Source organism: Mytilus galloprovincialis, chromosome 3, assembly GCF_965363235.1.
Source record: "Mytilus galloprovincialis chromosome 3, xbMytGall1.hap1.1, whole genome shotgun sequence".
Lineage (NCBI taxonomy): Eukaryota > Metazoa > Mollusca > Bivalvia > Mytilida > Mytilidae > Mytilus > Mytilus galloprovincialis.
The window spans coordinates 81,764,705-81,780,459 of record NC_134840.1 but is presented as its reverse complement, the minus strand read 5'-3'; the positions used below and the strand labels follow the sequence as shown (position 1 = coordinate 81,780,459).

At 30.5% G+C, this 15,755-nt stretch overlaps 1 protein-coding gene across 7 annotated transcripts in view; it reads right to left on the bottom strand.

The window, feature by feature from the left end:
* Positions 1-15,755, bottom strand: part of LOC143069116 (sodium/calcium exchanger 3-like) — a 51,638-nt gene that overhangs the window by 22,669 nt on the left and 13,214 nt on the right. For all 7 annotated transcript variants that reach the window (XM_076243583.1, XM_076243589.1, XM_076243590.1 and 4 more), the window contains one exon: positions 2,161-2,261. In XM_076243583.1, coding sequence (XP_076099698.1) covers positions 2,161-2,261 — 101 coding nt within the window. The remainder of the gene's footprint in view (positions 1-2,160; positions 2,262-15,755) is intronic.

The window sequence follows — 15,755 nt, the reverse complement described above, 5'->3', positions numbered from 1 at the left end:
GGGGGGAATTTGCATAAAAGTAATTTGTTCTTTAGATTTGTGTTTTCAGAGAATATAGAATTACTAATGTTAGTAAGGTTGGGTTTTTTTTTGTCCATAATTTATTCAATTATATATATTAATTATTAATCGGATCTAAACCTAATAAAAAATTCAAGATTTTAATACTTGCTAAAGAAAGATATGCCGTCTCATAAGCAACTATTATGTTAGAACCAAATAAGTGGGTTTTTTTTTTAATAAATTAAAAAAGACTAAAAGTAAAAGAAACACACAGAAGTCAATATTTTCATTTTGACTTGAAAAAAACTAACTGCAGGCCACTCAAATGTTGTATTATATTGCAATGTCTCTGTTTTGGCTTCCTACATCCCACATCATATCATACATTTTGCTCACTAATTTTTTATTTTTTTTGAAATTCAGAAGTTAAAAATACCAAATGGCTTCAAATTTACATTCCATGAATTTTTCATAAACCAACATCAAGGAGATTAAATTTGTTAAAAACTGTTGCAACACAGCTTACGTTCAAGAAGTCAAGATCTTTTTTCTAATCAGCTTTAATTAAAACACTGCTTCAATAACATGTTAGTTACATAAGAAATGCTGATTTACATCTGTTAATCTTTAACCGATTTATCATAACCAGACACCAGATGTTCTAAATACATGTACACCAGTATTAATTGAAAGTATTTGTAATTATAATAACTCATTATATCTCATCTGGTGATTCATTAATGTGTATTAACTGATCTGTAAAAAATATCTTATGTTGTTTTTTTTCATTCCTTTCCGTAACGGCAGTTTTAACTAACTAGGTTCACTCAAAATGAATCATATGCTTTTTTTCATTCTTTTCTGTTGCAGCAGTTTTAATTGATTGGGTTCATTTAGAACGTTACTTTGTATCTTATGTTTTTTTCTTTTTTTTTAATTCTTTTTCAATTACAGCAGTTTTAACTACCTGGGTTCAATCAAAATAAATCATATGTGGGTTTTTTTTTTCATTGTTTTCCGTTGCAGCAGTTTTAACTAACTGGGTTCATTCGAAATGAATCATATGGTGATATGCTTTTTTTCATTCTTTTCTATACAGCAGCTTTTATTTAACTGGCTTCATCTAATTTGTATCTTTCTTGATTTTTTTTTTTTTCATTCTTTTCTGCTGCAGCAGTTTTAACTAACTGGGTTCATTTAGTATGTATCTTATGTTTGGTTTTTTTTTTCATTCTTTTAAAGTTACAGCAGTTTTAACTAACTAGGTTCACTCAAACTGAATCATAAACTTTTTTTCATTCTTTTCTGTTGCAGCAGTTTTAACTAACTAGGTTCATTTAGTATGTATCTTAGTTTTTCCCCCCTATTCTTTTCCATTTCAGCTGATTTAACTAACTCAGGGTTCATTTCTTATGTATCATATGCTGTTTTTTCAATCTTTTCCTTTACCATGTTTACAGCAATTTTTTCTAACTGGGTTCATTTAAAATGTATCACATGTGTGCTGTTTTTTCAATCTTTTCCTTTACAGCATTGCTGCAATTTTAACTAACTCAGGGTTCATTCAAAATGGTTCATCATTGATAACTTTTGCAGAAAACTATTATACTAACGAATACCAATTATTACAGTGTAGTTTAATTCAAATTGACAGTTTTAAAATGTCAAATTAATTCGACATTTTAAAATCAAGCAGAAGCAATTTTAAACCTTAAGCTCATGACCTAAAAGTAATCATGGGTTTGAAAAGTTATTCAACCTTCAAATTCAAATTATTAGTTTAATGTTTTGCAATTCCTGATACCAGAAATTAGCTTAATGTTTTGCAATTCCAGGTACCAGAAATCAGTTTGAACAATTTGCAAATTATTCCTGAAACCAGATTTCACAGTTCCAATCGACTTAACATTTCATTTATAGAACAACATCTGCATATTTGTTTTTCATTTCACAAAAACACATTTCCATTAATCTGACATAAAGTGTTAGGAGTGGAAAAGGTTGTATTAATTTCCAATTCCATAGAAGCTGGATTGCAGACATCAGCAATATATAATTGCATCCTCTGGGAGATATATAAATTCAACACTAAAACAAGAAGTTCTGAGTATAAATCTTACGACTTAAAAACACATATATATATAAATATATAAGTACCTGATCCTTTTCTCAAAAGACATGGTTCATCAAGCACTAAATAGAACTCTTCATTCTTTTCGTATTCTTCATCATCAAATATTTTGATGTTGATAAGTTTCCTAAAAAAATAAAAACAAAGAGCTTCATGAAACAATGCATCCAGCAAAGACGTAAAAAAAAATGTTAGATGTGTCATACCGGGTTTTTGGTTGTATCTTTCTATGTTGTGTTTTGAATACTGTTGTTGGTCTTACGATCATTTTTTGTCATGAAGAACACGTTTGGACTGTACTAAAAAGTAAGACACATATTTGCCAAAGAAATTGAAGGTTGGTTCAGTCATTTTTTTATTTTTTTTAAAATATATATTGATAAGATATAACATTCTATGCCTCTAGGACTAGGAAGCTGAAGTATTTTCTCATGAAGAAACTTATATGTCTGCTGATAACAATGCAAGTAAATGTTCACAATAAGATCATATTGAGACCACTTCTTATAGTTGGATAACTTGAATTAGTTTAATAAACATAATCTAGCATGAATTAGGAATCTCGCTAAATCACTGTAAGAATTCATACTAATTGTCCTTTATGAAATTACTTCTTTCCACCTAATTCCTACAATCGGCAATTGTTTTGTGAGTGGTCAGGTCTTGAGGTTATAAAAATTTTAAGCATGCGCGGATATATGATTGTCTCACTCAGACTTAGAAACTAACCAATCATAAATTAGAATTTTGCGTTTCATGCACAAATTTTGTATTACAAGTACCAAGTTTCATGACATGGAGCTCAGATCTAATTATAAGATTTTTTTTTTTTTTTTTTTTTATTAAAACCAAAATTACTCAGGTGGGAACTAAGGTTAATCTGTTGTAGAGTCATCAGCAGCAAGCTGTTCCATCTGAATCTTATAATTAATTTCAATACTAATCTAATGTTTAAAAATTATAATTGAATAAACCAGTTGCCAGGAAATTTGTTCACACTTCTATGCACATGTAACTTAGATTTAATATTAATGTCTTTGTTGACATACATGCAAACAAATTGTTATCTCCTTTGTTTTAATAAAAAAAAATACTTCCCCTTTGTTTCTTGTTTCAGTTTTTAAATTACAAAGAATTTAATGAAACACCTGTCTCCCAAAACGTGTAAAACAAATCTATTTCTTGATTTGAAAAGGAATTTGAGTCTGAGAATTAAATTTGAGTGAGATTTTTTTTTCTTTAGCTGCTAAAAATTAAAAGACAGACAGTCTTTATGTACATCACAATGAATTACAAAAGTCAATTTGTATCTCATCTCTGTAACAAATGTAGACTCATTGTGTTTAATTATCAGTCTTGAAAAAAATTCTTTCTTCATGAAACTTGGGCAAATTTTTAACTTGACTTTGAGACAGCTTTGTAAAATCAGCAAGTTATTTAAAATTGCTTTTAGTGATTTGTATTCTTCTCTATCTTGTCATTGTACAATTTTTCTTCCATAAAATGATACAAGTTATTTCAACCGTCTGTGTCTGCAACACTAATGAAAAGACAGTGTCTGCCAATTCAGGGATTACAATACAAAACATGTACTAGCCAATCTGATTTTAATCAGATCTTTCTTTCTTCACTGTTATTTAGCATGGCTCACCAATGGAACTACTCATCAGTTTCTTATCTCAAAACTTTTCAGACATAATACAACAGAAAACCTATTTAACTGAGGACATTTCTATAAAGCCGAATTTTGAACAAGATCCAAACTCTTGTCCAAAATGTTACCAGTATCGAATTAATAGCCACACCGTCAATCTGTATATCAACTACATGCATAATAATTGACAAATTAAGATAAAACATCATTACTGTCAGAACAAAAACATATGCCTGCAGAAACTAAAACGCTGTCGGAATCTATGTTTTAACTACCAGGATGAAGGTCATGTGATAAAAGACTACTTATCCTTGGCAATGAATACATTGTGTGCACATTCCACTACCGAATCAATGCCTTGATGTATTTAAGGGTAATGTTTGAGTTGTCTTCAGACTTGGAAAGAAACCCAAGCAGACAGCAGCCTGATAATCATTAACAAGGGTGTGTAGAGGGAGGTTTTTTTATCTGATTATCAACTACCATAATCTTATACATTACAGTTTAAGTTACAATATTAATTAGTCTTCAATAATTTATCAATAGTTTCAATATCAAATTTTGTGTCAAGTATTTTTTCAGAGTCAATGTACATGATGTATTTGATTGTTCAGAAGTCCTCAAACTGATTAAAAAACAGATCAAAAAATCAGTCATCCAGTTACTTGGTATTATTTTTTGACAAATACCGATTTTAGTTGAAGCAATACAACATTTTGTGAGTGGGAACTTGCTTTTGTCAACTGACTGACTATTTTTTAAATACAAAGTCATAATATATATATTTTTGTCACTTTGACACATTCCCCATTTCCATTCTCATTCTTTTATATATATAAGTACATTTATAAGTACAAATGGTAGAAATCTTCTTTTTTAATAGTGAAATTATGCATTTCTAGTATATTATCAATAACTCATTTTCCCAAAAATGTGACATAATAGTGTCTGGTTTCCATATCACAAACTACACTTTACAACAGTTTACGTAAATGACACTGTTTCTGTCTGACCTTTTGGTTTGAAATATTTCATTACCAAAGAAAAGATGAAAATGATAATTAATTATTACTTCTTTGGCAATCTGACTACATTGGCTTTCTCATCTATCCTCAGTCACTAACCTGACCTCAGATAGATATTTCAAATGGAGTCATCATTAAGGAAAACAGTCTTTGTAGTAAATGTATACAATGATCGAAGGAATAATCACATCGTCAGCTGTGAAATCAATCATGTCAGCCACCCAAGGGTATTACATGTATTATATATCAAGAGCAAGGACAAACAAAAGCAAATCTGAGCAAGTAATATACATAAGGCCAAATAAAATAGTATGTGTGGTTCCAGCTACATCCAACAAAAAGTAAGGGTAGGGATTTTTTTAAATTTTATTGGGTTTTTTTTTTTCATTGAGTCTTTCGTTAATTTGTTTATGGGAGCAGCATTCTGACCTTAACAGGGCTTAATGAAAAATGACAAAAAAATCTTTAGGGTAGGCTATTATTTAGACTAAAAAGTAGGGTAGATAGGGTAACGGGAACCACACTTATATTTTTTGGGGCCTAAGGCTATAATGATTATGAGGTATCTATGAACAAACGAGAATTGTTTACACATGTTTAATTATACAAGTAGGTGGATATCAGATCTAATGAGAATGCTAAAAGGATGCAGAAAAAGATAGACAATGTTTATACCTTATTAACCTTCAACAAAGAAGCCCATTTAAAGATTGCATTTTTGTTATCATTTTTTAAAAACCACCTCTGCCCTTTAAATTTGGAAAACATCCAAGTAGACTAGTATTATAAATATATTTAAATTAAATGTATACAAGAAGTCAACATTTAATACTTTTAATGCATACCATATACTTTGTCTTTGTACAAATGATTTTGGGTAAATATGTCTTGTTAAAAAAAATGACAAAAATTAACAATATAATAGACAGGAAAAGAAACTAATAAGATAAGCATACAACCCAAATACTTTCGAAAGATATAAATGGCTCATTTAAGAATATTTGTTTACAAGGAAATTTTTTTTTAGTAAAATATGTCTTAGTGGGCGCCAAGAAAGAAAAATATATCTTGTTTTTACTTCAAAGCATAATTAAATTTAAAGCCATAGAAAAGTCTTTCCTGGATTGAAGTCTACATATTAAATTCATTTCCTTAGTTTATTAAGAGTCAAAGACGAAATCAGATGCATAATAACAGTAGACTCTTTTATTTTTAGGATGACATGATTTGTAGATTGAGGAACAATGGTACTTTTGTTGATACATGCTGCCATGCAGTTGATTTTGGGCCCCCCCCCCCCCCCCCCCCCCCCCCCCCATGTAGGATTTGTAGATTGAGGAACAATTGTACTTTTGTTGATACATGCTGCCATGTAGGTTGATTTTGTGTCCGAAAGAAATCTTTTAAACATGTAGGTGAAAATCTGTATCTTTTGAAATCCATAAAAAAAGCTCCCTTGAGCACTAATAAGTTATGATTCTAGTTCATTGAGAACAGTAAAACAAAAAAATCCACATAATAAAAAAAGAAAATAGGCAATGCCACTAACTTTACTTGCTATTAAGAGTTGGAATGGAAGTTTAGTAAAAACTACAAATTTCACAGATTTATAAAATTTTATAATTGTACATGCATATAGCCATCTGCATACAACAAATTATTACCAGAAGTGAAAATAAAAAAATATTGTGCTATTGTTAGGCAAGCGGAAATAACTGTTTACGCAATATGCCCTGCAAAATCAAAGTCGTGTCTTAAAAATCACGATGCTTACGTTAAATCTTAAAGAATTAACCTTTGAACATCATAAAATCCTCAATAAATTCCTTTATTTTCAAATAAAGTGCATTATTCTGCATGCATGTTTGGTTCCAGAGGTATCATAATAACACATTAAAATGGTAATCTGTCTATGTATTGTAAAGTACAAAGAACTGTTATGAAGTGCAGTTGACTTTTCTAAAACAAACAAAAATCTTTTATAGAATTTTCTACTAGACTTGGAATGCAACCTAATTAAGGAAAAGTTCTCTAAAAAACCTAAAAGACAACCATTTATTTAATTTTAGAAGTGACAGGCACAAAATCAACAAATGTATATATTACAAATTCAAAAACGAAGGCCTTATTTATATCTTTTTCACTGAAAAACAAAATTTTATGCGTAACAAGTTTATATAAAGATTTTCCGACCTCATTTCAAATTGTTGAAAATCTAGCAGCTATCAAAAATCAATAGTTCTTGACATGCAATTATAGTTATCAAATACAAGAGTCAAAGTATCTATCCCTTCAGCAAAATTAAATTACACAATAAATGTAAAATTTGAAAATTGTAATTGCATTGGGGATGTGAAATGAAATATTTCTTTTAAAAGATCAACTTATTTTTAAAAATTTTAAAGTTTATTTCACAATTGTGAATAAAACTTTTAACTTAATTCAACTATTTTTGTTGTTCGACAAGAATACAATAATATCATAAAGGAGATTGATTGTTTGATTGTTGTTGTTTTAACACCACTTTTAGGCTATTTCGTGGCAGTCAGATTTTATAAATGGAGGAAGCCAAAGTGCCCTGAAAAAATCATGACCAGACCTTCAATAGGAAAACTGAAATTCCTAGTCACTTAAGATTGGAGTCAAGTGCACCTGTGCAAGTGGGTTTGAACTCACAACCTCAATGTTGCCTAGTGATTACAGTATAACTACTTAGACCACTTGGCCTACAAGGCCCTAAGTATGAAGAAGAAGATATGGTATGATTGTCAATGAGGCAACTTTCTTTCATAGATCAAACCATGTAGAGGTTGTCAACTGTAGGTCAACAGTACAGCCTTCAAATATGAGCTTATCCAATACCTCATAGCAAGCTTTTAAAGGCCTCATTATGAACAGTATATTATATTGACAGCCAAATCTGAATTCCTCTAAACTGGAATAATTCTATGAAACTTCCTGGACACATATACATGTACTGAGTACTTGATGTATAAATGTCAGGTTCAGACAGTGACCTGGTCACGGCACCATAAATGTTGGGACGATTTCTTATAGAAGTACCCCTTTTTTTGGACAATCAAAGCATTTGAATGGGGACATATAGTTGGACCCCTCCCTTTTAAAATGGCTGGATCCTGCCCTGTCAGACTTTTGAGATCCCCAAATTGTGTGATTTACCACCTCAGACAAGCTGTTAAAATGTTATATAAAGGATAATTAACTGGAATAATTCTGTACACAGATACATGTACTCAGTATTTGATGTGATGTCAGGCTCAAGACTTTGCGATCCCAAAATTGTGGGATATCCCATCAGGACCACCTCAGACACACGCTAAGATGTTACATAAAGCTAATTAACAACCTATTTAGTAAATCGTTTATGCCTGGCACACTCATCCCAAACATAAACTTTATTTATTGCTAATTTCTTCATTCCATGTAAATCGTAAGATAACAAAATGAGTCAGATATAAACTGAAGAGTAAACAAATTACATGAAAGATTACAACAAAAAGTATATAAACCCAATAAAGCAGTTTAACTTCAGTACATATTAATTTTTTTATTATAAGTCCACCAGAATAACTTTATGTACAATAGCCTAACAGAGCGATCATGAATTTTTCATCTTCAATTATTTATAGGTTCACTGCTGGGAATTGAATTCATTGAAAATGTCATAGGAAAACTTATGACAACAGGACTGTGTATAGAACTATAAACTATATTTCCTGTCATTTATAATTCTCAAATGGTTTCTGTTCAAATGGAAAATTACAATAATGTAGAAAAAGTATCAACAAGAAAAATGGTTAATGAAACTGGAAACTTTAAGTAATATTTTATTGTACATTTATTAATCTTAGCCTGATGTAGAAAATACATGTCAAGGATCAATTAAATGAGTTACAAATAAAATTTACATCACCTGGCAATTAATTAGGTTAAAGTTTACTTCACCTGCTAATTACACAGGTATAAACATGATTGTCATTATAATTATTCATACTAAGAGATTGGGATGGGAGATCATCTCTTCTTGTTTATGCCATGCAAGGATTATAATTCAGTATTAAATCAAGCCTGGTGTTGAATTTAACATTGCCCAGTTGACATTGGTGGTTTTGAGAGAGGCAATGTATAACCAAAAGCTTAAGTGGCCAAATAAAAACATTTGGTACCTTTATGACCAATAGATAATTGACAGATTGTGAAATGGGCATCCAGTAAAATTGGTAGTTTTTTTTTTGGTACCAGAACTGATGTTTGTCTACTGGTCAATACCTCTGCTGATGGACTGCAAGTCCTTAAGGGTATCACTATTCAAGTTCAAATTTTGGAAACTATCTAAATCAAGAAAATAATCTCTCTCAAGCAAAGCTAGAGTTCCTAAGATGCCAGGCTTTCGTTATACATTGTGTGATGTTTGGGATTTACAAATATTTTGGCTACGAACATCAGTAAAGAAACATTGTTGAAATGTGCATCTAATGCAGTAATTGGTACCATTAATTCTATTACTGACTTATCTAGTTGAGGCTCCATTATATTAACCTTGGGTCCCTACTTTCTAACATTGCGTGTTATTGTTAAATAAATGAACTATAGATCACTCCCTATTTAAAAATTCATGAGCTGGACAGGCCAACTGGACAATCTGATCTAATTCATTAATTCCATTAACACGATTTCACAGTATACTATATGTCTATGTACTGAGTGTATAAATCGTAATGAGATACATGTATGTAGAATGAATGGTAGATCCATTGAGAACATCAATAAATATTATGTAAAATAACATTAAGCCAGAGTAAACTTAAGTATTCCCAAGACATACCATTACTAGAAATTGGCTGCAATCGGCTGATTGATACTTAAGACAACATTATATTCAATATCTACAAAAGTGAAAACTCATACATAAATTTATGTAGGTAGTTTATAATATATGACTATTTTTTCTACATTATATTCAATCAAGCAGACATCTTTTCAATGTATTTAGATATCATAAGTAAAATCTAATAAGGTACAGCTAAAAAGCAGAGTTCTTTTCAAAGACACTTTAAGTAGATTATAAAGTGCAAAGAATAGATCTTCAATAATTTAAACCTCTATTTACATAACATTTCTATACAAATTACAATGACTATTTTTAAACCCAACAAATGCTATAAGCTACTGTTCAACATAATAGAGACTGACATCGTTGTAGCATTCTCTAGGTTATAATCATACTTAATTTGGAAAGGATTCTAAAAATACCCACTTGACTTCTAAAGCTATTTTGATTGAAAGCCGTTAATTACAATATTCATTATTCATACAAATTGGGAAGTTTTCAATAAAACGGATTGTTACTTTGCATGACTAGATTTAATCTCATCTATGTAGGTTTGAATGTATGAAAAAACAACTACCCGTCTCAATTATTGAAATAGTTATAGTACACATAGAGTAGGTGTTAAAAAGGGTAGGAGTCATTGGCGGACACAGAAATTCATAAGTGGGAGCCCACTGACTACCTAAGAGGGGGTATGCTCCCATCATACTTCAGTGGTTCCCTAAATATTAAACAAAATTTTTCCCCTCTAAATATCCTTTTGGGAGTTTTTGTAATCAAAAAGGCAGTAATACCTCCCCTTTTGAAATAAATAACAAACTGTAACAAATTTAACCGATATTATTATTTAGCTTATTAGTTCACTACTTGACACTCTTAAGGTGGTAGACCTTGGTTCAGGGAGATAACTCTTTAAATCAGTTCAGCGTTTGTAAAAGTCAAGTTCATCAATGTATTTTAAGCATTTACCTGAAACAGATTAAAAATAATCTATGTAACCTAGAAGCTTAGAATATATTTATGAAAATGGTTGACACAAACGTACTGATGATTTTAAGAGTTATTTCCCTTAACCTAGGTCTACCTCCTTAACTACAAAAAAAACATAGTTCAAGGCTGTACCATGACCTTTAATTGCTAACCTTCTACCTCATTTTTGTCTCTGGTGGAAAAAAAGCCTCAATGGCAATCATACCAAATGTGTTAATATTTACATTATAAATCATTGTGTAATTTTGCAACTATTCATCTCAAAAGTGTCGACATATGACATATTGCAAATTTATAATGATCATCATGTGCACCCCTTTGTAAATTTACCAAGTCAAAGAATGAAGACCATATGTTGAAGAAGATTACAAACTGCTTTAGATGTTTCATCAGAATGACAATGATGATGTTGCAGTGTTTGTGATCTTGCCAAATGCCATCGCAATTCTTACATTTACACTAGATACCTCATTAAACATATGCATAACTACTGTTTCTCAATTAATCTGATCAAGACTCAAGATTTACAAGAATAATAAAACACTTTGGTTCAGACGGTTACTATTAATAGACTTTCTTTTTAATTTATAGCACTTCTTTTTCTAGATATCTGATTATCCTGAACTATAAGTATATTTCTGCAGAATCTGAATGAATGCAGTTTCTATTTATAGACTTTCTTTTTAATTTATAGCACTTCTTTTTCTAGATATCTTATCATTCTGAACTATACATATTTTTCTGCAGCATCTGAAATAATGCAGTTGCTACCTATAGACTTTCTTTTTAATTTATAGCACTGTTTTTTCTAGTTATCTGATAATTCTGAATTATAAGTATTTTTCAGCAGAATCTGAAATAATGCAGTTAGTATTTATTTAGAGACTTTCTTTTTAATTTATAGCACTTCTTATTCTAGCTGTCTGATCATGCTGAACTTACTATAAGTATTTTTCTGCAGAATCTGAAAGAATGCAGTTACTACCTATAGACTTTCTTTTTAATTTATAGCACTGTTTTTTCTAGTTATCTGATAATTCTGAATTATAAGTATTTTTCTGCAGCATCTGAAATAATGCAGTTAGTATTTATTAAGAGACTTTCTTTTTAATTTATAGCACTTCTTATTCTAGCTGTCTGATCATGCTGAACTATAAGTATTTTTTCTGCAGAATCTGAAAGAATGCAGTTACTACCTATAGACTTTCTTTTTAATTTATAGCACTGTTTTTCTAGTTATCTGCTAGTTCTGAATTATAAGTTTTTTTCAGCAGAATCTGAAATAATGCAGTTAGTATTTATTTAGAGACTTTCTTTTTAATTTATAGCACTTCTTATTCTAGCTGTCTGATCATGCTGAACTATAAGTATTTTTTCTGCAGAATCTGAAAGAATGCAGTTACTACCTATAGACTTTCTTTTTTATTTATAGCACTGTTTTTTCTAGTTATCTGATAATTCTGAATTATAAGTATTTTTCAGCAGAATCTGAAAAATGCAGTTATTATTTATAGAATTTCTTTTTAATTCATAGCACTTCTTTTCTAGCTATCTCAGATCATGCGTAAACTATAAATATTTTTCTTCAGAATCTGATAGAATGCAGTTACTATCTATAGTCTTTCTTTTTAATTTATACTATAGCACTTCTAATTCTAGCTATCTGATCCCTCTGAACTATAAGGTTTTTTTTCTGCAAATTCTGAAAGAATGCAGTTTCTATTTATAGATATTCTTTTTATTTAATGGCACTTTTTCTAGCTATATGATCATCCTGAATTATAAGTAATTTTCTGCAGAATCTGTAAGAATGCAGACTGTATATATAATTTATGCAAATGTATTAATGAACAGACTATACAATATTAATGGGGAAAGTGAAGACAAAATTATCACCACATAATCATGATAATCAGATCAAATTATTTACAGATTACCATGGAGTTCAGTCCATGATTACATTCTTGTTATATGTGCCTGTCCCTGAGTAAGGAATGCCATTGTTAGTCAACAAACAATTTCATTGTCTTAGTTGAATTTATTAACATATGCATGTGACTTGGCTCTGAGCAATTCAGAGCTTGCCAATTGTTGAAAGTCAAAGTATCATGGTGACCTCTACTGGAGGTATACGTACTTCAGTCATATTGCTGTGACTCTTACTTTATCTGGTACCTTGCAATGTACAATTTAATATCTTTGTTCATTTCAAATTTATTTGTATTTAAATCAAAAGCCTATTTTCTAATTAATTTGAAATTCAAGAGACCAGTCTTAAGCTAAGTCTTTTCTCAATCTGAAAGCCAAGTCGGTTATTGCAAACAACCATACATTTAAGGTTATAAAGTGCCTAGAAAGCAGTGTATGCTTAACTCTGTATGTCCAACAAAATGTCAGACAAGAAATCTTTTGGTCAGACAGAATTTTTAGGAATTTTTGGGTGGATATATATAGCAGAAAATTTCAAATTTCTTTTTTTCGGTCAGAGAAATTCTAAAACAGTTTGGCACAGACTGTAGAAAGGGTCTTGACTTATATTTGTTCCAAGAAACGAAATACAGTAGTAGATGAATTTGACTTTTACTAGTCAAGTACACCTTAAAGACTTGAGGTCAAAAGATCAATATGAATTATGTTCACTGAAGACTTAAAATAAAAATGTTCAGTTAGGCAGTTAGAACATGAATGGGACTTTTGAACTAGTCAAGTTCACCACTGTTCACCTTACAGACTTCACCTTGAGAGGAAAATATCAATAATTTTAATCCCAACAAATTAAATAACTGTAGAAAAATGCAATAAATAAATATTTGAATAAAAGTGTATACTATGTTAGTATGTACTTTAATATGATGAATGCATCATGTTGACTATAAAATCAGTCTGGAATCTTTTTCTATATAACTGTGAGAGACATAACACTAAATGATGATACTCCTAAGAGGCATCTAACCAAAAAAACCTAATCAAACGTCTGGAGAGAATAGATTCAAAATAATAGCTCTCAAAACCATGATAGAAACCTGGTACTAATTAATACAAGTCATTCCAATATGTATAAATATAGGTTGACTTCCATGTCTAATCACCCTAATTAGCATCAATCACTACATCTTAACATCATATTCTCTATCATGAAAAGATGCCAGAAACCACGACAAGCTATCCAACTTTGCATAATGTATTTGTTTTCACAAGCATTGTAATAACACAGGACTTCTGCACTCCCAAATATCTTTCAATAACAAAATTAATATTAATGGTGTAACACCAAATTGCCAAAACAGGAAAATTAATGCTTTTCTCCTTGAAAAGACCTTCTAATGTGATCTTAGTTCAGATTTTGTAACTTGTGGAACAAATAGTCTTGTAGTCTTTAAACAAACTCAGGTTGCAATTCATTTTTTTTTAAATAACCAGCAATATGTGTGCATCAGATTAATATAAGAACCCTAAAAGACCTCCTAATTTCATGCACATGTGATTGTCACAATTAGGATGAACATTGCACATGGCAATTAAACTCATTGCATACATATGCAATTATACAGTAGCTATAATTAACACTTTTGAAAAGTAGGTGCCTATATGCACTGAAAGTAATTACAGGCTAAAGAATCCAGAGAATTGAGAAAGTTTACTGGTCTGGCAATTTGCATGCATCTTCACTAGCATCAAGGGTTAAGATCCTAAAGAGAAGAGGTGACCAGATCTTACCCTTGGCTTGCCAAGAAGGTATATATGCAAAATTCATCTTATGGAAGTACACCACTAATTCATGTCCCATTGCTTTCTATGTTAAATTCCTCCATTTCAAGCAGGCACACCTCTTTCATTTTAAGTTCAAATAAAGTGGCAATCATTGCATGTCAAAGCAACACTTTATGGTGTCTTCTACTGAAAAAATCAACATACCTTTAATGGCATATTATATAAGAAAGAACTGGTTCTCGAAACTTCAGATGTCCCAAAACAGGTACTTCAGATCTGACAAACAGACAAAATGAACCCTCTTTTTAAAATTTGGTGCAGTTTTTTTAATATTTAAAATTAAAAGTCCGAAAGTGTTCTACAATGATCACCAGTCCTTCAGCTTTCATTTGATGCCAAAAATACCTAAATATCCTAAATATTTTGAAAATTACACTCATGCGTAGGAACTATTTTGCGTTAAATAAATGTACTACTTTCTGGTATGTGCTTTCTGGCCGGCCCGAATTAGTGGTGTTACACCTTATGGATCTGCATACAAATATTATTAATAATTTGGACAATTTTTATTAACTGCTGGGTTCAAAAATCTTCCTTTTTACGAGTCTAAAGACTAAAGCATAACAAAATCTGAAACAATTAAAAAAAAATACCACTGGTCAGATTTATAATTGATCAAAACAATGAGCAATTACTCCAATCAACCAGATCCACTGAATTTTAGTTTCCCAACTTCAGACAAGCACATACAGACTTTGAATGAATGTTGTGGTGTTAACATGTTTGGGAGCTCTCAATCCTCCTATTACCCAGGACTTTCCTCTTACATGTCTTATAAAGTCAAGTAAGGAAAAATCATTTGTATTAAAAGTTCAGAAAAGATTTGTGTTACCATTAACCCGCTTTGAGTTTGAAGATTGAAGTAAAACGTTCCTATTCTTGAGTATCACTGAAAAGTCTTATTTTACAAAATGCAGATCACATTTAAGATATAATTGCCTATAACAGGTATTATTAAACAATTTTTGAATTGAAATACTACCTTCATTGTATCATAAATTTGACACTCATATTTATTTTTGATCTCATATTCTATTTATATTTGAAAATGAATGTCAACAATGATACAATTTACAAGGAGATATACCACCAAAAAGACAACTTACAAAGACCCATTGGTGGCCTTGGGTTGTTTTCTGCTCTTTATTCAGGTTGTTGTCTCTTTGACACATTCCCCCATTTCCATTCTCAATTTTATTACAGTCTGACATATATAATATCCTTCAACAAGGGATGAAAAGTACCCTTCCTTGGCAATACATCACATCAATTTGAAACAAATAGAGGCAAGTTTCTGATATACAAATGAAATTTGAAAAACTTAAAATA